Below are 15,281 nucleotides of genomic sequence, written 5' to 3' on the forward strand. Positions count from 1 at the left end.
AGCTGTCCGTGTGTTGGCAGCAGTTTGTCATCTGGGACCTGTACTTTTTCCCAGCTGCTGCTCAGGACACACCATCAGCTGAAGTACCTCAGAGTGAGGAGAGACAGCCCCCTGAAGAACAGGTGGTCCTGGTGCCTACAGGGGAGGCTTGGGGACAGCAGGTGAGGACCTAACTGAACGGGACCCTTCCCGTAGACCCTGAGCGACTGCAGTGCAGAAGCTGGTGAAGCCTAGGTGCTGAGGAGGGGGCTGTGCTGTGTTCAAACGGGTCCTGGGCTCTGTCTCCGGCAGAAGCCTCTGCAAGTGCCGCGAGAAGGCTGAGTCAGGAGCTAGAGGCGGTGGTTGTTGCTGATCACATCTCCCTCCGCTTCCCCGTGACCGACAGCTCCCCTCCGCTCCCCAGTGACCGACATCTCCCTCCGCTCCCCCGTGACCGACATCTCCCCTCCGCTCCCCCGTGACCGACATCTCCCCTCCGCTCCCCCGTGACCGGCATCTCCCTCCGCTCCCCCGTGACCGGCATCTCCCTCCGCTCCCCCGTGACCGGCATCTCCCCTCCGCTTCCCCGTGACCGGCATCTCCCCTCCGCTTCCCCGTGACCGACAGCTCCCCTCCGCTCCCCAGTGACCGACAGCTCCCTCCGCTCCCCCGTGACCGACATCTCCCCTCCGCTCCCCCGTGACCGACATCTCCCCTCCGCTCCCCCGTGACCGACATCTCCCCTCCGCTCCCCCGTGACCGACATCTCCCCTCCGCTCCCCCGTGACCGACATCTCCCTCCGCTCCCCCGTGACCGACATCTCCCCTCCGCTCCCCCGTGACCGACATCTCCCTCCGCTCCCCGTGACCGACATCTCCCTCCGCTCCCCCGTGACCGACATCTCCCCTCCGCTCCCCCGTGACCGACATCTCCCCTCCGCTCCCCCGTGACCGGCATCTTCCCTCCGCTCCCCCGTGACCGACAGCTCCCCCCGCTCCCCCGTGACCGACAGCTCCCTCCGCTCCCCCGTGACCGACATCTCCCCCCCGCTCCCCCGTGACCGACATCTCCCCTCCGCTCCCCAGTGACCGACATCTCCCCCCCCCCCGCTCCCCCGTGACCGACATCTACCTCCGCTCCCCCGTGACCGACATCTCCCCCCCCCCCGCTCCCCCGTGACCGACATCTCCCTCCGCTCCCCCGTGACCGGCATCTTCCCTCCGCTCCCCCGTGACCGACAGCTCCCCCCGCTCCCCCGTGACCGACATCTCCCCCCCCCCCCGCTCCCCCGTGACCGACATCTCCCCTCCGCTCCCCCGTGACCGACATCTCCCCCCCCCCCCCGCTCCCCCGTGACCGACATCTCCCCTCCGCTCCCCCGTGACCGACATCTCCCTCCGCTCCCCCGTGACCGACATCTCCCCTCCGCTCCCCCGTGACCGGCATCTTCCCTCCGCTCCCCTGTGACCGGCATCTTCCCTCCGCTCCCCCGTGACCGACAGCTCCCCCCGCTCCCCCGTGACCGACAGCTCCCTCCGCTCCCCCGTGACCGACATCTCCCCCCGCTCCCCCGTGACCGACATCTCCCCTCCGCTCCCCAGTGACCGACATCTCCCTCCGCTCCCCCGTGACCGACATCTCCCTCCGCTCCCCCGTGACCGACATCTCCCCTCCGCTCCCCCGTGACCGACATCTCCCCTCCGCTCCCCCGTGACCGACATCTCCCCCCGCTCCCCCGTGACCGACAGCTCCCTCCGCTCCCCCGTGACCGACATCTCCCCTCCGCTCCCCAGTGACCGACATCTCCCCTCCGCTCCCCTGTGACCGGTGACTTCTGCAGAGTGACTAGCTCCTAGAAAATGTCTAACTGGGTTCTCTTGATTGTTGACAAAACTGTGGATCTTTCTGCTGGAATTCTTCCACCTTCTTCCCTTACTGGTGTTTTTGCAAGGTTGTTACCTTATTAACTGTGAATTACTTATTGTTCCTCAGGTGAAAGACCTGCCCACCCTACAAAAGGAACTTACAGAAACTAAACAAGCACTGGCTAATGCCAACCAGGATAAAGAAAAACTTCTGCAGGAGATTAGGAAATATAATCCCCTCTTCGAGCTCTGATAGCAGTGGCTCAGCCTCTGCGCCGAGGAGAGGAGCCCACCGTCAACAGCGCCCCTGTGACAGACGGCACCTTCCCGTGTTGACGAAGTAGGCTCAGGGCACTGGAGGGACCGGGCCGTGCTTAACACTCTGTTCTGGGAGCTGTTCTAACGTAGATGGCAGAGAGGGCAAAGCATGACAGTGTCCAGGAAATTGGGGGTAGCTTTGTGAGTGGCTGAGCCTCTCGTCCTGCCTTTTGGTCCTCTGCACACTAGGTGGAACCTTCTCCACACTGTAGGGCCATTTCACCACCTGGTTTCATGACAGAGACATTTGTTCCTCCACAGCCAGTGTGAACAAGGGAAAGGACTCACCTCCCTAGTCACCCACAGAGCCACCAAAGATTCCGTGTCCCAGAGCTTCCTGTAGCGACCTGAGCAGTCCTTGTCCTGAGCTCGGGCCGCACAGTGGAATAGAACAGGAAACAGCCAGCAAGGCGGGAACCTGGAGAGGCACAAGAATAAGGGAGAAGGGGGCCCTACCTTTTACGGAAAGGGAACCCAGCTTTTAGCATCTTTGTTGATAGCACAATCAGGTTTTTCAGGGTTAAGTGGCCTTCGTCATGCTTTCATCATTGTGACGCTGTGGTACGGAGTAAACAACAGGAGTGGCTCAGTTGTATCATCTTTTCCTTCTGTAACACAGTTTGTCTGAAATTTAAGTCAAGAAGAAAAGATTCACACCCTGGCCGGGTGGCTCCGTTGGTTAGAGTGTTGTCCCAATATGCCAAAGTTGCAGGCGTGATCCTGGTCAGGGTATGTGCAGAATCGACACTTAAATAAGTGGGACAACAAATCCATGACTCCTTTCCTCCTTCCCACCCTCCTCCCCTCTTCCCTCTCTCCTTTTGTTCCCCTCTCTCTCTGAAAATCAACAGAAAATTCACTCTGAGCTAGGTTGGAGGCACGACCTCAAAGGTGTCAGTGGGGGAGCCTCATTGTGAGCCCCTGAGCCCACCCAGAGGCTTGCCTCTCCACGGCTGCGTCTGAGCTGATTTCCTGTCGCCCCGATAAGTCTCTGTCCCCAACACTAACTTTCTGCCAGCACTTTCCTTAGCTCTTGGTTTGGGAGCTGAAAGTGTTTTAAACTGTGACGTAAACATCTAAATCTGTTGTGTCTCGCCCCCTCTACCCCTGTGGCTTTTTAAAATCATGTGATTTTGACTTAAGTTTAAAAAAAAAGTACCCTTCAACCTAGCTAGGTTTTGCCTCTCCCCCATAACAGTACAATTTCCTCCTCCTTTTTTTCCTACCTACCTACCTCTTCCCTAACACTCTACCTTCATCTGTAGTTTTGTATGCTTCAATCTGTGTTGATCGGACAGAAATTCATCAGCTAACTCACCTTGAATTGGCAAGATGGTAAAGCAGTGATTGAGTAGAGTCAGTCAAGTCTTACACGGGACCCAGTGAAGGAAAGATGAAAGGGTTTCTCTGTGGGAAATCACGCCTGACTTGTATTAATAGCTGTTTGAGTGTAAAGGAAACGTGTTCAAGATGGAACAGGATGTAATTTTTAATTTGTTCAGACTTTTATCAAAGAACTTTTGTTAAGTTCTTTTAAAGCACCAGGTACTGTGAGATTGTGGGAGTAGTTGGTCATGCTTAGGAGACAACCTGGGCACTGGAGAAGCAGCATCTTTCAGGAGAGAGTGTTAACAGGGGAAGTTTCCTACTGGTGGATGTTTGGTTTCACCTTAGAGAAGACTTCTATAAACAGCCTGAGAGTAGGGGATTGCAGTGCTATCACAGGCCACTGCTTCTAGGCCCTGAAGGTAAACTAGAAGACACCTAAAACAAAGAAAGCAAAACTGCAGAAGGGCTCCAGAGGCCACACCGCAGACACTCAGGAGAGTGACAGGTGAGGTCCGGGCAGATCAGCGGGAGGTGAGGCGGCCACAGCTCGGTCGGCAGCCACCACAGCAGTGCTGAGAGGGGACGGGTCAGTGTGCTGCTGTGGTCATGAGCCCGGCTGCATCATCAGCGAGGGCACGCTGGCAACAACACAGAATACAGACCACACTCAGCCGCGGTCGTGGCTTAGATTACATGTGCAGCTCGGTGGCCTTACTTACAAAATACAGGTCCAGGGAACAGCAGACAGTACCAGAGGGCGAAGACACCTAGATGGGGACACGCCTTTAAAATGGTGGCTCCTATCTGAACAACGAAAGCTGAGGGTAGTGTCTGATCAGATAGCCGGTCAAGAGGAGGACGCGTTCAGGTCCTGAAACCCCAGCTCTAGGACTCTACCGCGTAGCCTTTGGGAAAGGCAGATGCTTCTCGTGGTGCTCCAGCAGTTCAGGGAGCTCACTGTCCAGGAGCTGGTGCCAGCGGAAACCACACGGGTGCGCTGGGGCTGGGGGGACGGTCCTTGTGAGGGTGCTTTAGGCCTCCCAGAGGACTCGCGACCACAGGGCAACTTGGCGAAGCACATCTGAGAGGCTGACTGCAGCCCTTCACACGTTCCCCCTCAGCGCTTCCTTCAGAGGCAGAATGGTGACAGAGTGGGCCACCGGTCCCCTCCAGTGTGGCATTTCTACTGTCCTTGGAAGGGAAGAAGGGACTCCCGGAGCTAGAACATGGAACTTCAGTGCCACCCTTCCTCTCCTCCCCGAGCCATCACATCCCTCGGGCATCTCTCTGTGCCAAGCACACGTCTTACCAGCACTGCCTGGTGCACCTTCCCGACGCCTGCGCCTGGGGTAAGGCCGCAGGAACAACCCTGGGCGGTACCAAGCTGGTACTAACCCCTTGACCAGCTGGAGCCCAGTCAGCTTTCTTGGCTCTCAGGAGCTCTTGTCCGTGTGACATGGAGCCCTGCATTTCTGACTTCCATCATGTGGCAGCTTTGGCCATTGTGTCTTGAAATCTTCCCTCAGGAAATGTGGAAAGGGGGTCATTTGTCTCATGGAACTTCAGTAAAAACCATCTTGCATAATAATGTCATACTTGTTTTCAATGGGAGAAGGAATGCTTTTTTCATAATGAAGAAATGTGAACTGGTTGGTTATCCTCAGGATAAATGTAAACAAACAAAAGTTAGGAAAAAATAGTACTGTCAGCTCCTTTGGTCTGCTTACGATTTCTGCCTTGGAGCTCGAAGACTGTGAACAAGAAATAACCATACCTCAAGACAACGTCTGGAATGCTGAGCACCTCTGCCTGGAACACTCGGCCACTGCACACCGCCATTTCCGCTGAGACATTTGCCGTGTCTGTCGTCCAGGGCTGTCCAGCTTTCCTGTTTACAAGGACATACTGGAGACAGGCTTTAGTGCATGTGGACTGGCTTCACTCTCTTAGCTGGGCTGCAGGGATGGTTATCTGTCTCAAATTGTGTTTGCAACTCACTGGAATAATGAACTGGTTCCTTTGACTTAAGACCGAAGGCATGGATTCTATTCCTGTGTTGTTGGCTGCTTTTTGCTATGTATTTAATCTGACCCTGACTTTGCCATGAGCCTCAGTCTTATGTATCCTTTCTCACGATTCTAAAAGGAATGGTTCCCGTGTACGGAATATACAAGGTGTGAACTCCACCCCTCACATACCCTGTAACTCAAATGTTCCACTTAAGCATTGACATTAGGCTCCCTTAGTTCCAGGAGGGAGGTGGCAAGGGGGTAGTTTGAAGTATTGCTGGAGTGACACGGGAACTTCCCATTCCAAACCTTACACCAAGGGCTGGAGTTTCCCCTTCTTTATTTAATATTTACCTAAACTTCTGAAGTGAGTTACAATAACACAAAACGAAATAACTGAACACTGCTGCACAAGCTAGTAGGCTGACTTCCGGTCACTTGAGAACTACAAAAGCCATGCCGTTGCTCGTGATTCACTGTGGTCATTACCAAGCGTTTCCAGAGACTCGGGTTTGTTGTGCTGTCCTTTGACCGAGGACTACGGCTCTGCCCACCCGCCAGACTAGGTAATATTCCTGTTCACCTCTGGGCAGGCATGGGTAGTAGCTGTTGTCAAATGGGGATTACTTCCCCTATCTCTTATGACAGACACAGGTGAAACACTCCTAAATAGTCTTCAACTGTGAGGTTTTGCTCAGCGGCCAGGCTCCGGATGTGAACTTTCTCCCTTGTTATTTGTAAGTTTCAGTCTTAGCCAGTATCTCAAATTGCAGTAGATGTAGTTCCTATAACTTGATTAAAAAATTCCTGTTCGAGCTGTTTTTCGGTTTGTCCTCACCCTCACACCCCAGTTCGTTAGTTTTGTTCAAAATATAGCCTGAGTCTTAACAGCATTCCTCTGGAATGCGCACTGGGGTCTCCTCCATTGGCGAAGGACATGTTTAAAGCCATGACATGGAATACTGAAAGTCAGATTTGCCCAACTTTGTGAGTCCAAGCCCTTTCCGCAACTCAGGGTGCTAAACAGAACTGGAATCCTGACTAGGACAAGCTCAGGAAAGCTTTGAAAGAACAGCTTCAAAGCCCTCCTCTGTGGGACACTGAACATGAGAGGAAAGGATTCTTGGGGATTGCCAATTAATACTGTAGCCTTATTACTGCTAATCACTGTCATAAAGGTCACTCCATCCCCTCTATTTGAGGAAAATGAGAATGTATCCAATGAGCTGGAGTCCTGGTCAGTACTGGGAAATGTTAACGCTGCAATATCTAACCCAACCTCGAGGGCACTGGTTCTGTGAACCACCCGGAAAAGGCAAATTAAACGTATTCAACAGTATTGGTTGTGGTTTGTGTGTTTATAAGAAATCTGAAATCTACGGGCTTTTACATTGTTTTTAAGTGCTTTATTCTTTTATGTGGTTAAATTTTAAAAGCTCTAGCAGAAGTGGGAAGGGCTCAAATTTTCACAAAACACCCAAGACCAATTTTACTCTGACACCAAGAAAAGAACGATGAGCCTTCTCCCCATTCCAACCAGTTAGAAGATGAATACACACACGACAAATTGAAAAACAGTTTAATGCTCACCAAAACCATGGGGAAAATCTTCCACGTTTCCAGGAACCAACTATCCCCCCACTCCTTCGTGTTCAGGTATCGGAAGTCAGAGGTTTCTGCTTGTTCCAGCTACTTCAAACCACATGTAAGAAACAACCTAAGACATAGCCACTTCAGGCTCCAGTGTGAAACCATCAAAGGACTCTGGGGAAGGTTCTCTCTGAAAGCAGCTCCCTGTCCAGAAGCTGCGTGAGGCCCGTGTGCCCCTTCCGGCTAGCCGAGACAGGCAAGTGCCTCAGAACGCCATGAGGTCCCAATGTTTAGTCAAGGCAAGTATGAAACAGGCTGCATGCCTGATGAACAGGGATCTGAGAAACACATTAAAACCACGGGCAGCTGCCAAAGCACCACCAGCACCCGAAGTCTGGAAGCGGCACGTCCTCCAGAGCCAGGCCCGTCCAGGCTTTTTTCTCTTAGAAGAAGATGATTTTTTTGTGCTTCGAGTTGGGTATTTGCCCCTTTGACTTTAACCTCCGGACAGCCTCCCTCATGTGCTTGGGCTGTAGTGGTGGCATTTCTCCCCACTTCTCACACACATCCAGGGCTAGACGGGGCAAGGAGAAAGTGCCATTATTAATCAGACCTCATTCACAATCCTTGCGAGTCCTGTAATTTTCATTAACTCCTCTAAAGCTTGCTAAAGAAATAAATCAAGACATTTTCTCTTTTTAAGAGACTGCTATAAAATGTATCATGTCAGCTTTAGTAAACAGCCTTTATCATAGGCAACAATTAAAAAGATATCTTCTGCCTGACCTGTGGTGGCACAGTGGATAAAGCGTCGACCTGGAAATACTGAGGTCGCCGGTTCGAAACCTTGGGCTTGCCTGGTCAAGGCACATATGGGAGTTGATGCTTCCAGCTCCTCCCCCCCTTCTCTCTCTCTCTCTCCTCTCTCTCCTCTCTAAAAATGAATAAATAAATAAATTAAAAAAAAAAAAAGATATCTTCTGCCTAAACATATAAAACATGTCACCAGCTAGAGATGAGCAGTGGGCAGTAGCAAGTTCTGTACTGGGTGGATGTGGGGGGCAGTTCCCAAGGGTCACGGCATCAGGATAACCCCACACACCACCCTAGTCGGTCCCAGCGGCTGCTGCTCTGGTGTGTTTACTTTTGGCAGCAGAAACAAGCAAAGTTCACTGGAGAAAAATACAAAGTCTCCTGTCGCCCCGTGCTGAGGACAGGAACCAGGTAGGGACATTTCCTAGATACTTCCTGACTCCCAGTGTGGAAACTTGGAAGGAAAAAAACGGTCATATACTCTCCTGAATACAAAGGTTCCCCCCTTGGCCAACTTACTAGCGTCAGGGGAAAGCACTACAGGCGCCTCAGAATAGACAGCCTTGAAAATGAGGTCATGACGGGTTCAATCCACGCCTTGCCCTCACACCACTCACCTTCTTCCACCACTTCCCCGACAAAAACCTTGGAAATCCCAGACATGGCAATGACGACATTCTGAGACACAGAGGTGCCAGTGATGGACTGGATCAGCTGGGAAGAAGGACAGAGACAGGTGAAGGTCACCAGGGACTGGCTCTAGAAACAAGTGCCCACACAAGCTTGGCACTGGGAAAGCGTTTACGAAAGATGGGACGCTGGAACTGAGACGACTGAGCCAGGCTTCTTTCTGTTTGTTGAGACACTACCCTGCGCAGCAAAACTGCTCACTGGTCAGACTGTCGAGGGGCATGCTCTTTCCATTTCCCTGCCTAAATGGCCCACCCACTTGCCTAAGACCTCATTTCCAAATGCCAGTGGACACCACTCAAGCCGTTCAGTGCTCAGAGCTGATGCAGGGAGGGCGAGGGCCGTTCTTACCCGTTTAATGGCCGCCTTGGGGAAAGCTGACCGGCGATACATTTCGTAGCGGTTCAGCTGCTCCTCAGAAAAAGACGAAACCAGGATTCTAGACAAAGATTCAGGTGATTAAGTTCACGTATAAGAAGGAATGCTTAAGATATAGTATTACACCAATAAAATCAACTCGCAATTAGAAAATGAATTCTCCAGGGGTTAATAGTGTTAGGTTTAGTGTTCATGAGGAATGAAGATAAAAGTATTTCCACTTCTCAGGAATGTGACAATAAGGGAAACAGAACTTCCATTCTTACTCCATTAAGAACAGAAACTTAACGTCAGTCACTGCATCGCACTATGTAGGTTGTGCTCGCAGCACTAGGCTCTCTCCCTGTAATGCTATCTTACTATATACGTCTCGGTAAAAATTTAAAGTATAAGTTCACACTCAAACCAGTAGTTTTCAACATTAACGGATTGAGGAAAGTATTTGTAAAATATACGGAAAAAGGGTTAATACTCTGTAGGAATTAATTCTTTCAAATAAAAGGACGGCCATGCCAATTTTAGAAAATAAGCAAAGGACAGATACAGAAAGCTTACAAAAACACCAACGGCCAATAAATATAGAGGAAAAAGAATTAACTTTCATTAAAGAAATTAATAAACTAAGATGAAATACCACTTTATTTATTTTAGAAAAGGATAGAGATAGAGGAGGGGGGGGGAGGAACAGGAAGCATCAACTCCCATATGTGCCTTGACCAGGCACGCCCAGGGTTTTGAACTGGCGACCTCAGTGTTCCAGGTTGACACTTTATCCACTGCGCCACCACAGGTCAGACAAGATAACATTTTTTCGTAAGGCAGACTGACAAGTATTGAAAAGAATGGTGCTGAGGAGAATGGGAAGATGAACTCAGTGCTGGCTTAGAGTGAAGGTGGAACAAACCTTTTTTGGAGAAGAATTTAGAAATATGTATGAAAACCCTTTGAAAACATCATACTGTTTGAATCAGCAACTACACTTCTAATTCACTGTAGGAAGCAAATGGATAAGTGTGTAAAGATGTGCTCAAGATCCTCCTCATCATGTCCAAAACACTGGAGTAGCTACAGGGACTGGTTAAATTGTGGGTCGTCTACACAAAGGAACAGTATAGCCACTAAAAATGATGATTTACGGGCATAATTTGCTGACCTGAAAATATTTAGCAAGGTATATTAAACATAAAATTTGGAAAGGTATATACCCTGGGTAAACTCTGAGTGGTGGAATTGTAAGTAATTATTTCTTCTGTTTTTATCTGTATTCTCTGAATTATTTGCAATGAGGCCATACTTCTTTTACAATCAGAAAACATAATGAAGCTATTTCCTTCCATTCTGAAGGAAATTAAGGCCTAGATCTACAGTTATTGACATGAAACACATTTACAGTATTTAACGTGAAATAAAAGGGTTACAAATAGTATTTAACATCTTTGAAAATTTAAATTATTTTACAGATATGCAGGGGTGAGCAAAAGTGCAGTTGTAACACAATAACCAATAAATAATAATACAAGAATAAACTGATTTGTGTACTCACAACTGTAAACCTACTTTTGCCCACCCCTGAATATGTGTAGAAAATATCTTGGAGAACAACATCAAAACATTAAGTGTTTATATTGGTGGTAAGATGATCTTTTTTTTTTTTACTTATATTTTCTATGATATGCCACTGTATCAATGGCTTTATTTTCTTTTGAGTTTATAAAAATTAAAATTCAAGGTCAAGAAAAAGAAATGAACTTTGTAGAGTCAGGTCAGAGCCGTGCAATGGGGGAAGCTCGGCAATTGGGCAGAAAGCCACTTACTGCATCTTCTGAATCTCATCTTCATCCACTTTCTGCTTCTTCTCTTTCTTTTCTTTGGTCTCTATTTTCAGTTTTTTGGCAGCAGGAGTGAGTAATGACGGGTCTTCCCTTTCAACTGCTGTTAAATCTGAGATGTCCTGACTCTTGAGCTGAGAAGATGAAAGAAACACTTCTGCCCTGACCGGTTAGCTCAGTTAGGAGTGTTGTCCGGAAACAAGGTTGAGGGTTCAATCCCCGGTCAGCACACACACGGGAAGCAACCAATGAGTGTACGACTGAGTGGGACAACAAATGAATGTTTCCCTTAACCCTCCCCCTCTCTGCCTTTCTCTCTCTCTTTAAAACCAAAAAAATTAAGCTCCGGTCGGATAGCTTGGTTGGTTCCAGCGTCATCCCCCAGCACCGAGGTTGCCCGTTCGAGTCCCTAGTCTGGGCATATACAGGAGCAGCTCTATGTTCCTGCCTCTCTCTCTCTCAAAAAAAAAAACAACCACTTTTATATATTTGGCCTACTTTCCAGACTTGGGCAAGGTAAGAAGACATCATTCTCATTACAACACAACAAATCCATTTATTCAGTAGCATTATGGTTCCAGGCACTGGCTGTACCACTGAGTGGAGGTAGACTCTCTCTCTTAAAGAAGTTTACAGCTCCAAGTCCAGTTTTCCAGCTGAGCTATGATTATAGGTCCAGTATCTGTTTATAAAGGCAATAAAATGCCAAGGACTATGAAAACCTCTCTCTTGCTGAGCCCAGTCTTCTAACCTCACTCTTTAGAGGGGATGTCAGAAAAGTCCTTTCCATCCAGCCAGCTCTTCTGCCTCTAAATCTCTAGTCCTCTTCAGTTATGCTGATTCCATGTGGGAAGAGTATTAAAAAGGAGGCATTTTCTCAACAAAACTGCTTCTTTGAATTTGGAGCATTTAATTGAGCTCCTCCCACCTTTGTTAATTTTAATCTAAGGGCTACTTAGAAAACAGTTTAAAATGTTCAGGTGTTCATTTTTTGAGGGGTGGGGAATGAAGGAAGGAACTTTTTGTTAATTTCAAGTTTATTGCACTGTACTAATAGAATGTGGTTATGCTTTCTACTGTTAAGAATTTTTTTCTGTGTGGTCAGGTATATGGTCGATTTTACATTAATTAAAAACTTTAAAATTTATTCATTTTAGAGAGGGGAAGAAAGAAACAAGGGGGAAGAGCAGGAAGCATCAACTTCCATTCGTGCCTTCACCAGGCAAGTCAGAGGTTTCAAACCGGTGACTTCAGAGTTTCAGGTCAATGCTTTATCCACTGTGCCACTACAGGTCAGGCTAGGATAAAATTTAAAGGTGTTTCAAAAGCATAAAAAATATATCTTCTGTTGGGTGCTAATTTCTGTATTTAGTGAGCTCTGTATTGGACTATGCTAAATAGTCTTCAAATCTTTCCAGTCCTTGAGATGTTTCAAAGGTTCCTTCTTAAAATTTTCCTCACCTTGTTCTTTCTCTAAAAGTTCTTACTTTATATAATTTGATGCAACTTGATGCTCTGAAAGGCTGCTTCCTTCTAATCTTATGTCCTTCCACGATCGCAAGTCCCTTCCTTATAGCTGTAAGAACCCAAGACGCTATCTCTAGAAATTGAACCCAGAGAACAGAGGTTCTGGTCCCCTGACTGACGCTCCAAGAGGCAACACTGCGGAGCTTTTGGCGCGGCACAATTGACGGGTTTGGTGTGTTTATGTCACAGAGAGACCCTTGGACATGAGCACCCAGCTCACTGGTAGCAGTTCGTTAATGTCCCAAGAGGGTAAGCAGGTGATTAAACCAGTAACTCCCTCCGTCTCTCTGCAGCCTCTAATCACAAAGTTCTGCTGAAGCAACACCTAAAAGAACCCCCGCCCACTACGAGGTGAATGGGATTCTATAGAGCTCTGGCACTCTCGGCGTGACGTCGGATCCCAATTTCCTCACCAGGAAAACCAAGATGCTGTTTAAAATTCTCTTACAAGTAGCTTTAACAGCCAAGGGATTAAAACAGCAGGGGTTAAAAATACTAACCCATGCTGAGGTCTCTGGAACCGAACCAGCACTATAGAGTTTTGCCTCCCCCCTACCCCCGACCCGCCTCCGCGACTGCAGGCCCAGGGGGAATCCTCTTGAGCGGGAATTATCAACACCTCCCTCCCTACCTCGCCTTCCTCAGCCGCAGCTTCTTTCAAGTCCCCCTCTGCGTCCCCGTCAGTTTCCTCAGGGATTCCGTCCGCGTCCGGGGCCCCGGAGCCCGTGGGAGCAGCAGCCGTCTCGTCGGACGTCCCTGTCTCTCCACCTTTGTCCGTGGGCGATTCGCAGGCGTTCTCCATCGCGGCGAAAAGAAAGGAGCGGAGATGGCAGCGATGTCCACACGCCGAGGGCTCGGGACCGCGCGCCGCACTGCAACCCGGAGGCGTACTTCCTGCCGTCGCGCCGCGATGACATCACGCCTACCGCTCCTCGGAGGGCCAATTTGCGGCGCGCGCGGAGGGCCTCAAGGCTCCGCGTTAGCTCTGATTTGGTGGCGGTGGGGGAGAGGGAAAATTGAGGGTGCCGACGTCTGTTTGTGGATTTTTACCATCCAGGCAAACTAGCCCTTGTAAAGGAGTGCTGCGTTGTTTCCAAGGACTTCTTTTTTTCTTCCCGTCTTTCTAAAATCGCATCGTCAATGAACTCCTGCCTTAACCAGCTTTCCTCAGTCAAGTAGGGGGTGCGGGGGGGGGGGGGAAGACAGGAAAAAACGCAGTTCCGTGGCACGCGCGTGGCGTGGGATGCGGCTTCCTGGCTAACGTCCATGCAGGGACTCGGCCTCGCACAGTTCATCTGGCCCGTGCTTTCACTGAACTACCAGCGTCTCCCGTCTGACCCGCGAGCACCTTACAAGAAAAGTCATACAGCTTGAGCGGAATTGATCCATCTATTCACTGCGCAGCCATTGAGCGCCCACTTTAGCCTAGGAATAGCGCCAGTACCAGAAACAAAACATAGTTTATACCCAATTAAGTGACTTTTCCATTTCACCAGCACTCAGGGTGGGGGTTGGTTTCACAAACCTGAGTTTTCATGGTAGTCGGGTTAGTCTCATCAAAAACAAAGGAGAAACAAATCCGGCCGGGGCTGGGGGGGGGCAATCTATCCTTCGACTTTAATTTTAGGAGCCATTTAAGGGATTGGGAGCATGAGGAAGTGAAGATATTTCATTTTGAAAATTTCCTCTCTTCCGTCATGGAGGTACGGAAGGAGACATTTTATTCACCTCCGTATCGCTGGCTCCCCACACCCATTACATTTTTAAATGTATGCGAGCTGAAAGCATGGACTAGGAAATGTAGGTGCGCGTTACCATAGTTCTCTCTTTGTTTCTACACGGCCTGGATGAATTACCGTATTTACTGTCCTGTGGGCTCCCAAACCTTTGGGCAGGAGCGCACTTCGGGAGGCGGACCCAGGTGACCCCCGTTTGTTCCCTTCCGCCTGCTCAGCCGTTGCCCACACCGCGGTGTCGCCTCGCTACTGAAGGTCAAGCTCGGCGCAGCGAAGCCCACTCCGCGTCCGGCACGGCCACCTGCGCCGCCGGCCGAGTCCCGCCCAACTAGGTGGGCAGGGGGCGGGGCGAGGGGGCGCGGTGACGCGTGACGCCGGATCCCGGAAGTGACGCGCTGGTTGGGGGGAAGGCGGGGGGGAGGGGGGTGGTGTCCCCGGCAGGTTTTGGGGGGTGCGTTGCCCGGAGACGGAAAGTTTGGGAGCCCGAGCAGGCTCGGCTGCGGCCCCGGGAAGGGCGTCCTGGGGGCAGTGGCCCTGGGGATGGGGAAGGAGCAGGAGCTGCTGGAGGCGGCCCGCACCGGGCACCTCCCGGCTGTGGAGAAGCTGCTGTCCGGGAAGCGGCTCTCCTCCGGCTTCGGGGGCGGCGGCGGCGGCGGTGGTGGCGGTTCCGGGGGCGGCGGCGGTGGCGGCGGCGGCCTCGGCTCTTCCAGCCATCCCCTCTCCAGTCTGCTCAGGTGGGTGGCGCGCTGGCGCCGGGGAACCGCCTGGGGACCAAGGTCTCTTGGGTCCCTAGAGAGAGCTCGAGGTCCTGAACCCCGGACGGGGTGGGTGTCGGGGTGCCCCGAGGTCAGGGCCGGCAGCCCACGGGATGGGGGACGCTGGTGCGGGTCCGAGAGGCGCGTAGCTCTCCTCGTCTCGCCTCCTGACCAGGCTATGAAGAATGGTGGGAGTGCCCAGGTGGCCACCTCTGCCGCATGGCAGGCACAGCCGGCTTCACCCTCGCCCGCTGTAGGGTGCTGTCGTATCTAACAAGCCACTGTGTGTGTGTGTGTGTGTGTGTGTGTGTGTGTGTGTGTGTGTGTGTATATATATATATATGTATGTTTTTCGTCTTTTTCACCTCCCTGCTTAAACTGCCACGCCTTGCAGAATCTCGCGGCCCCTCTGGAGAAAATTCTCTTGATTCCCTTCTTTTGGGAACTTGGAACCTTCCACTG

The 15,281-nt window shown here is 50.7% G+C and overlaps 3 protein-coding genes across 10 annotated transcripts in view; 2 read left to right on the forward strand and 1 right to left on the reverse strand.

Annotated features, from left to right (window-relative positions):
- BLTP3A (bridge-like lipid transfer protein family member 3A) overlaps positions 1-6,840 on the forward strand; it is a 69,509-nt gene extending 62,669 nt beyond the window's left edge. For 2 of the 3 annotated variants that reach the window (XM_066280734.1, XM_066280606.1), the window contains exons 20-21: positions 55-161; positions 1,973-6,840. In XM_066280734.1, coding sequence (XP_066136831.1) covers positions 55-161; positions 1,973-2,098 — 233 coding nt within the window. In that variant the 3' untranslated portion in view covers positions 2,099-6,840. The remainder of the gene's footprint in view (positions 1-54; positions 162-1,972) is intronic. The other variant, XR_010731950.1, reaches the window with a different exon arrangement.
- A 223-nt stretch (positions 6,841-7,063) lies between these two features.
- On the reverse strand, positions 7,064-14,383 carry TAF11 (TATA-box binding protein associated factor 11). Its single transcript, XM_066280844.1, has 6 exons — positions 14,185-14,383; positions 12,960-13,676; positions 10,787-10,935; positions 8,946-9,033; positions 8,522-8,618; positions 7,064-7,665 (listed from the first exon to the last, which is right to left on the reverse strand). Exons 2-6 carry the CDS (start codon positions 13,128-13,130, stop codon positions 7,535-7,537), a joined length of 636 nt encoding a protein of 211 aa, XP_066136941.1. The 5' UTR covers positions 13,131-13,676; positions 14,185-14,383; the 3' UTR covers positions 7,064-7,534.
- A 107-nt stretch (positions 14,384-14,490) lies between these two features.
- The window catches only part of ANKS1A (ankyrin repeat and sterile alpha motif domain containing 1A), a 188,024-nt gene continuing 187,233 nt past the window's right edge, over positions 14,491-15,281 (forward strand). For all 6 annotated transcript variants that reach the window (XM_066280963.1, XM_066281035.1, XM_066281191.1 and 3 more), the window contains exon 1: positions 14,491-14,798. In XM_066280963.1, the coding sequence (XP_066137060.1) occupies positions 14,605-14,798 (194 nt within the window). In that variant the 5' untranslated portion in view covers positions 14,491-14,604. The remainder of the gene's footprint in view (positions 14,799-15,281) is intronic.

The sequence above is a fragment of the Saccopteryx bilineata genome, chromosome 1 (genome assembly GCF_036850765.1).
Source record: "Saccopteryx bilineata isolate mSacBil1 chromosome 1, mSacBil1_pri_phased_curated, whole genome shotgun sequence".
In the NCBI taxonomy this organism is placed as follows: Eukaryota; Metazoa; Chordata; class Mammalia; order Chiroptera; family Emballonuridae; genus Saccopteryx; species Saccopteryx bilineata.

Coding starts and splice junctions, on each gene's coding strand:
- TAF11 (XM_066280844.1), bottom strand. CDS start 13,130: ATGGAGAACGCCTGCGAATCGCCCACGGACAAAGGTGGAGAGACAGGG. Junction 8,619..8,945: donor CCAAGGCGGCCATTAAACGG/GTAAGAACGGCC, acceptor CCTTCTTCCCAG/CTGATCCAGTCCATCACTGG. Junction 7,666..8,521: donor CGGGGAAGTGGTGGAAGAAG/GTGAGTGGTGTG, acceptor TGCCCCGTCTAG/CCCTGGATGTGTGTGAGAAG.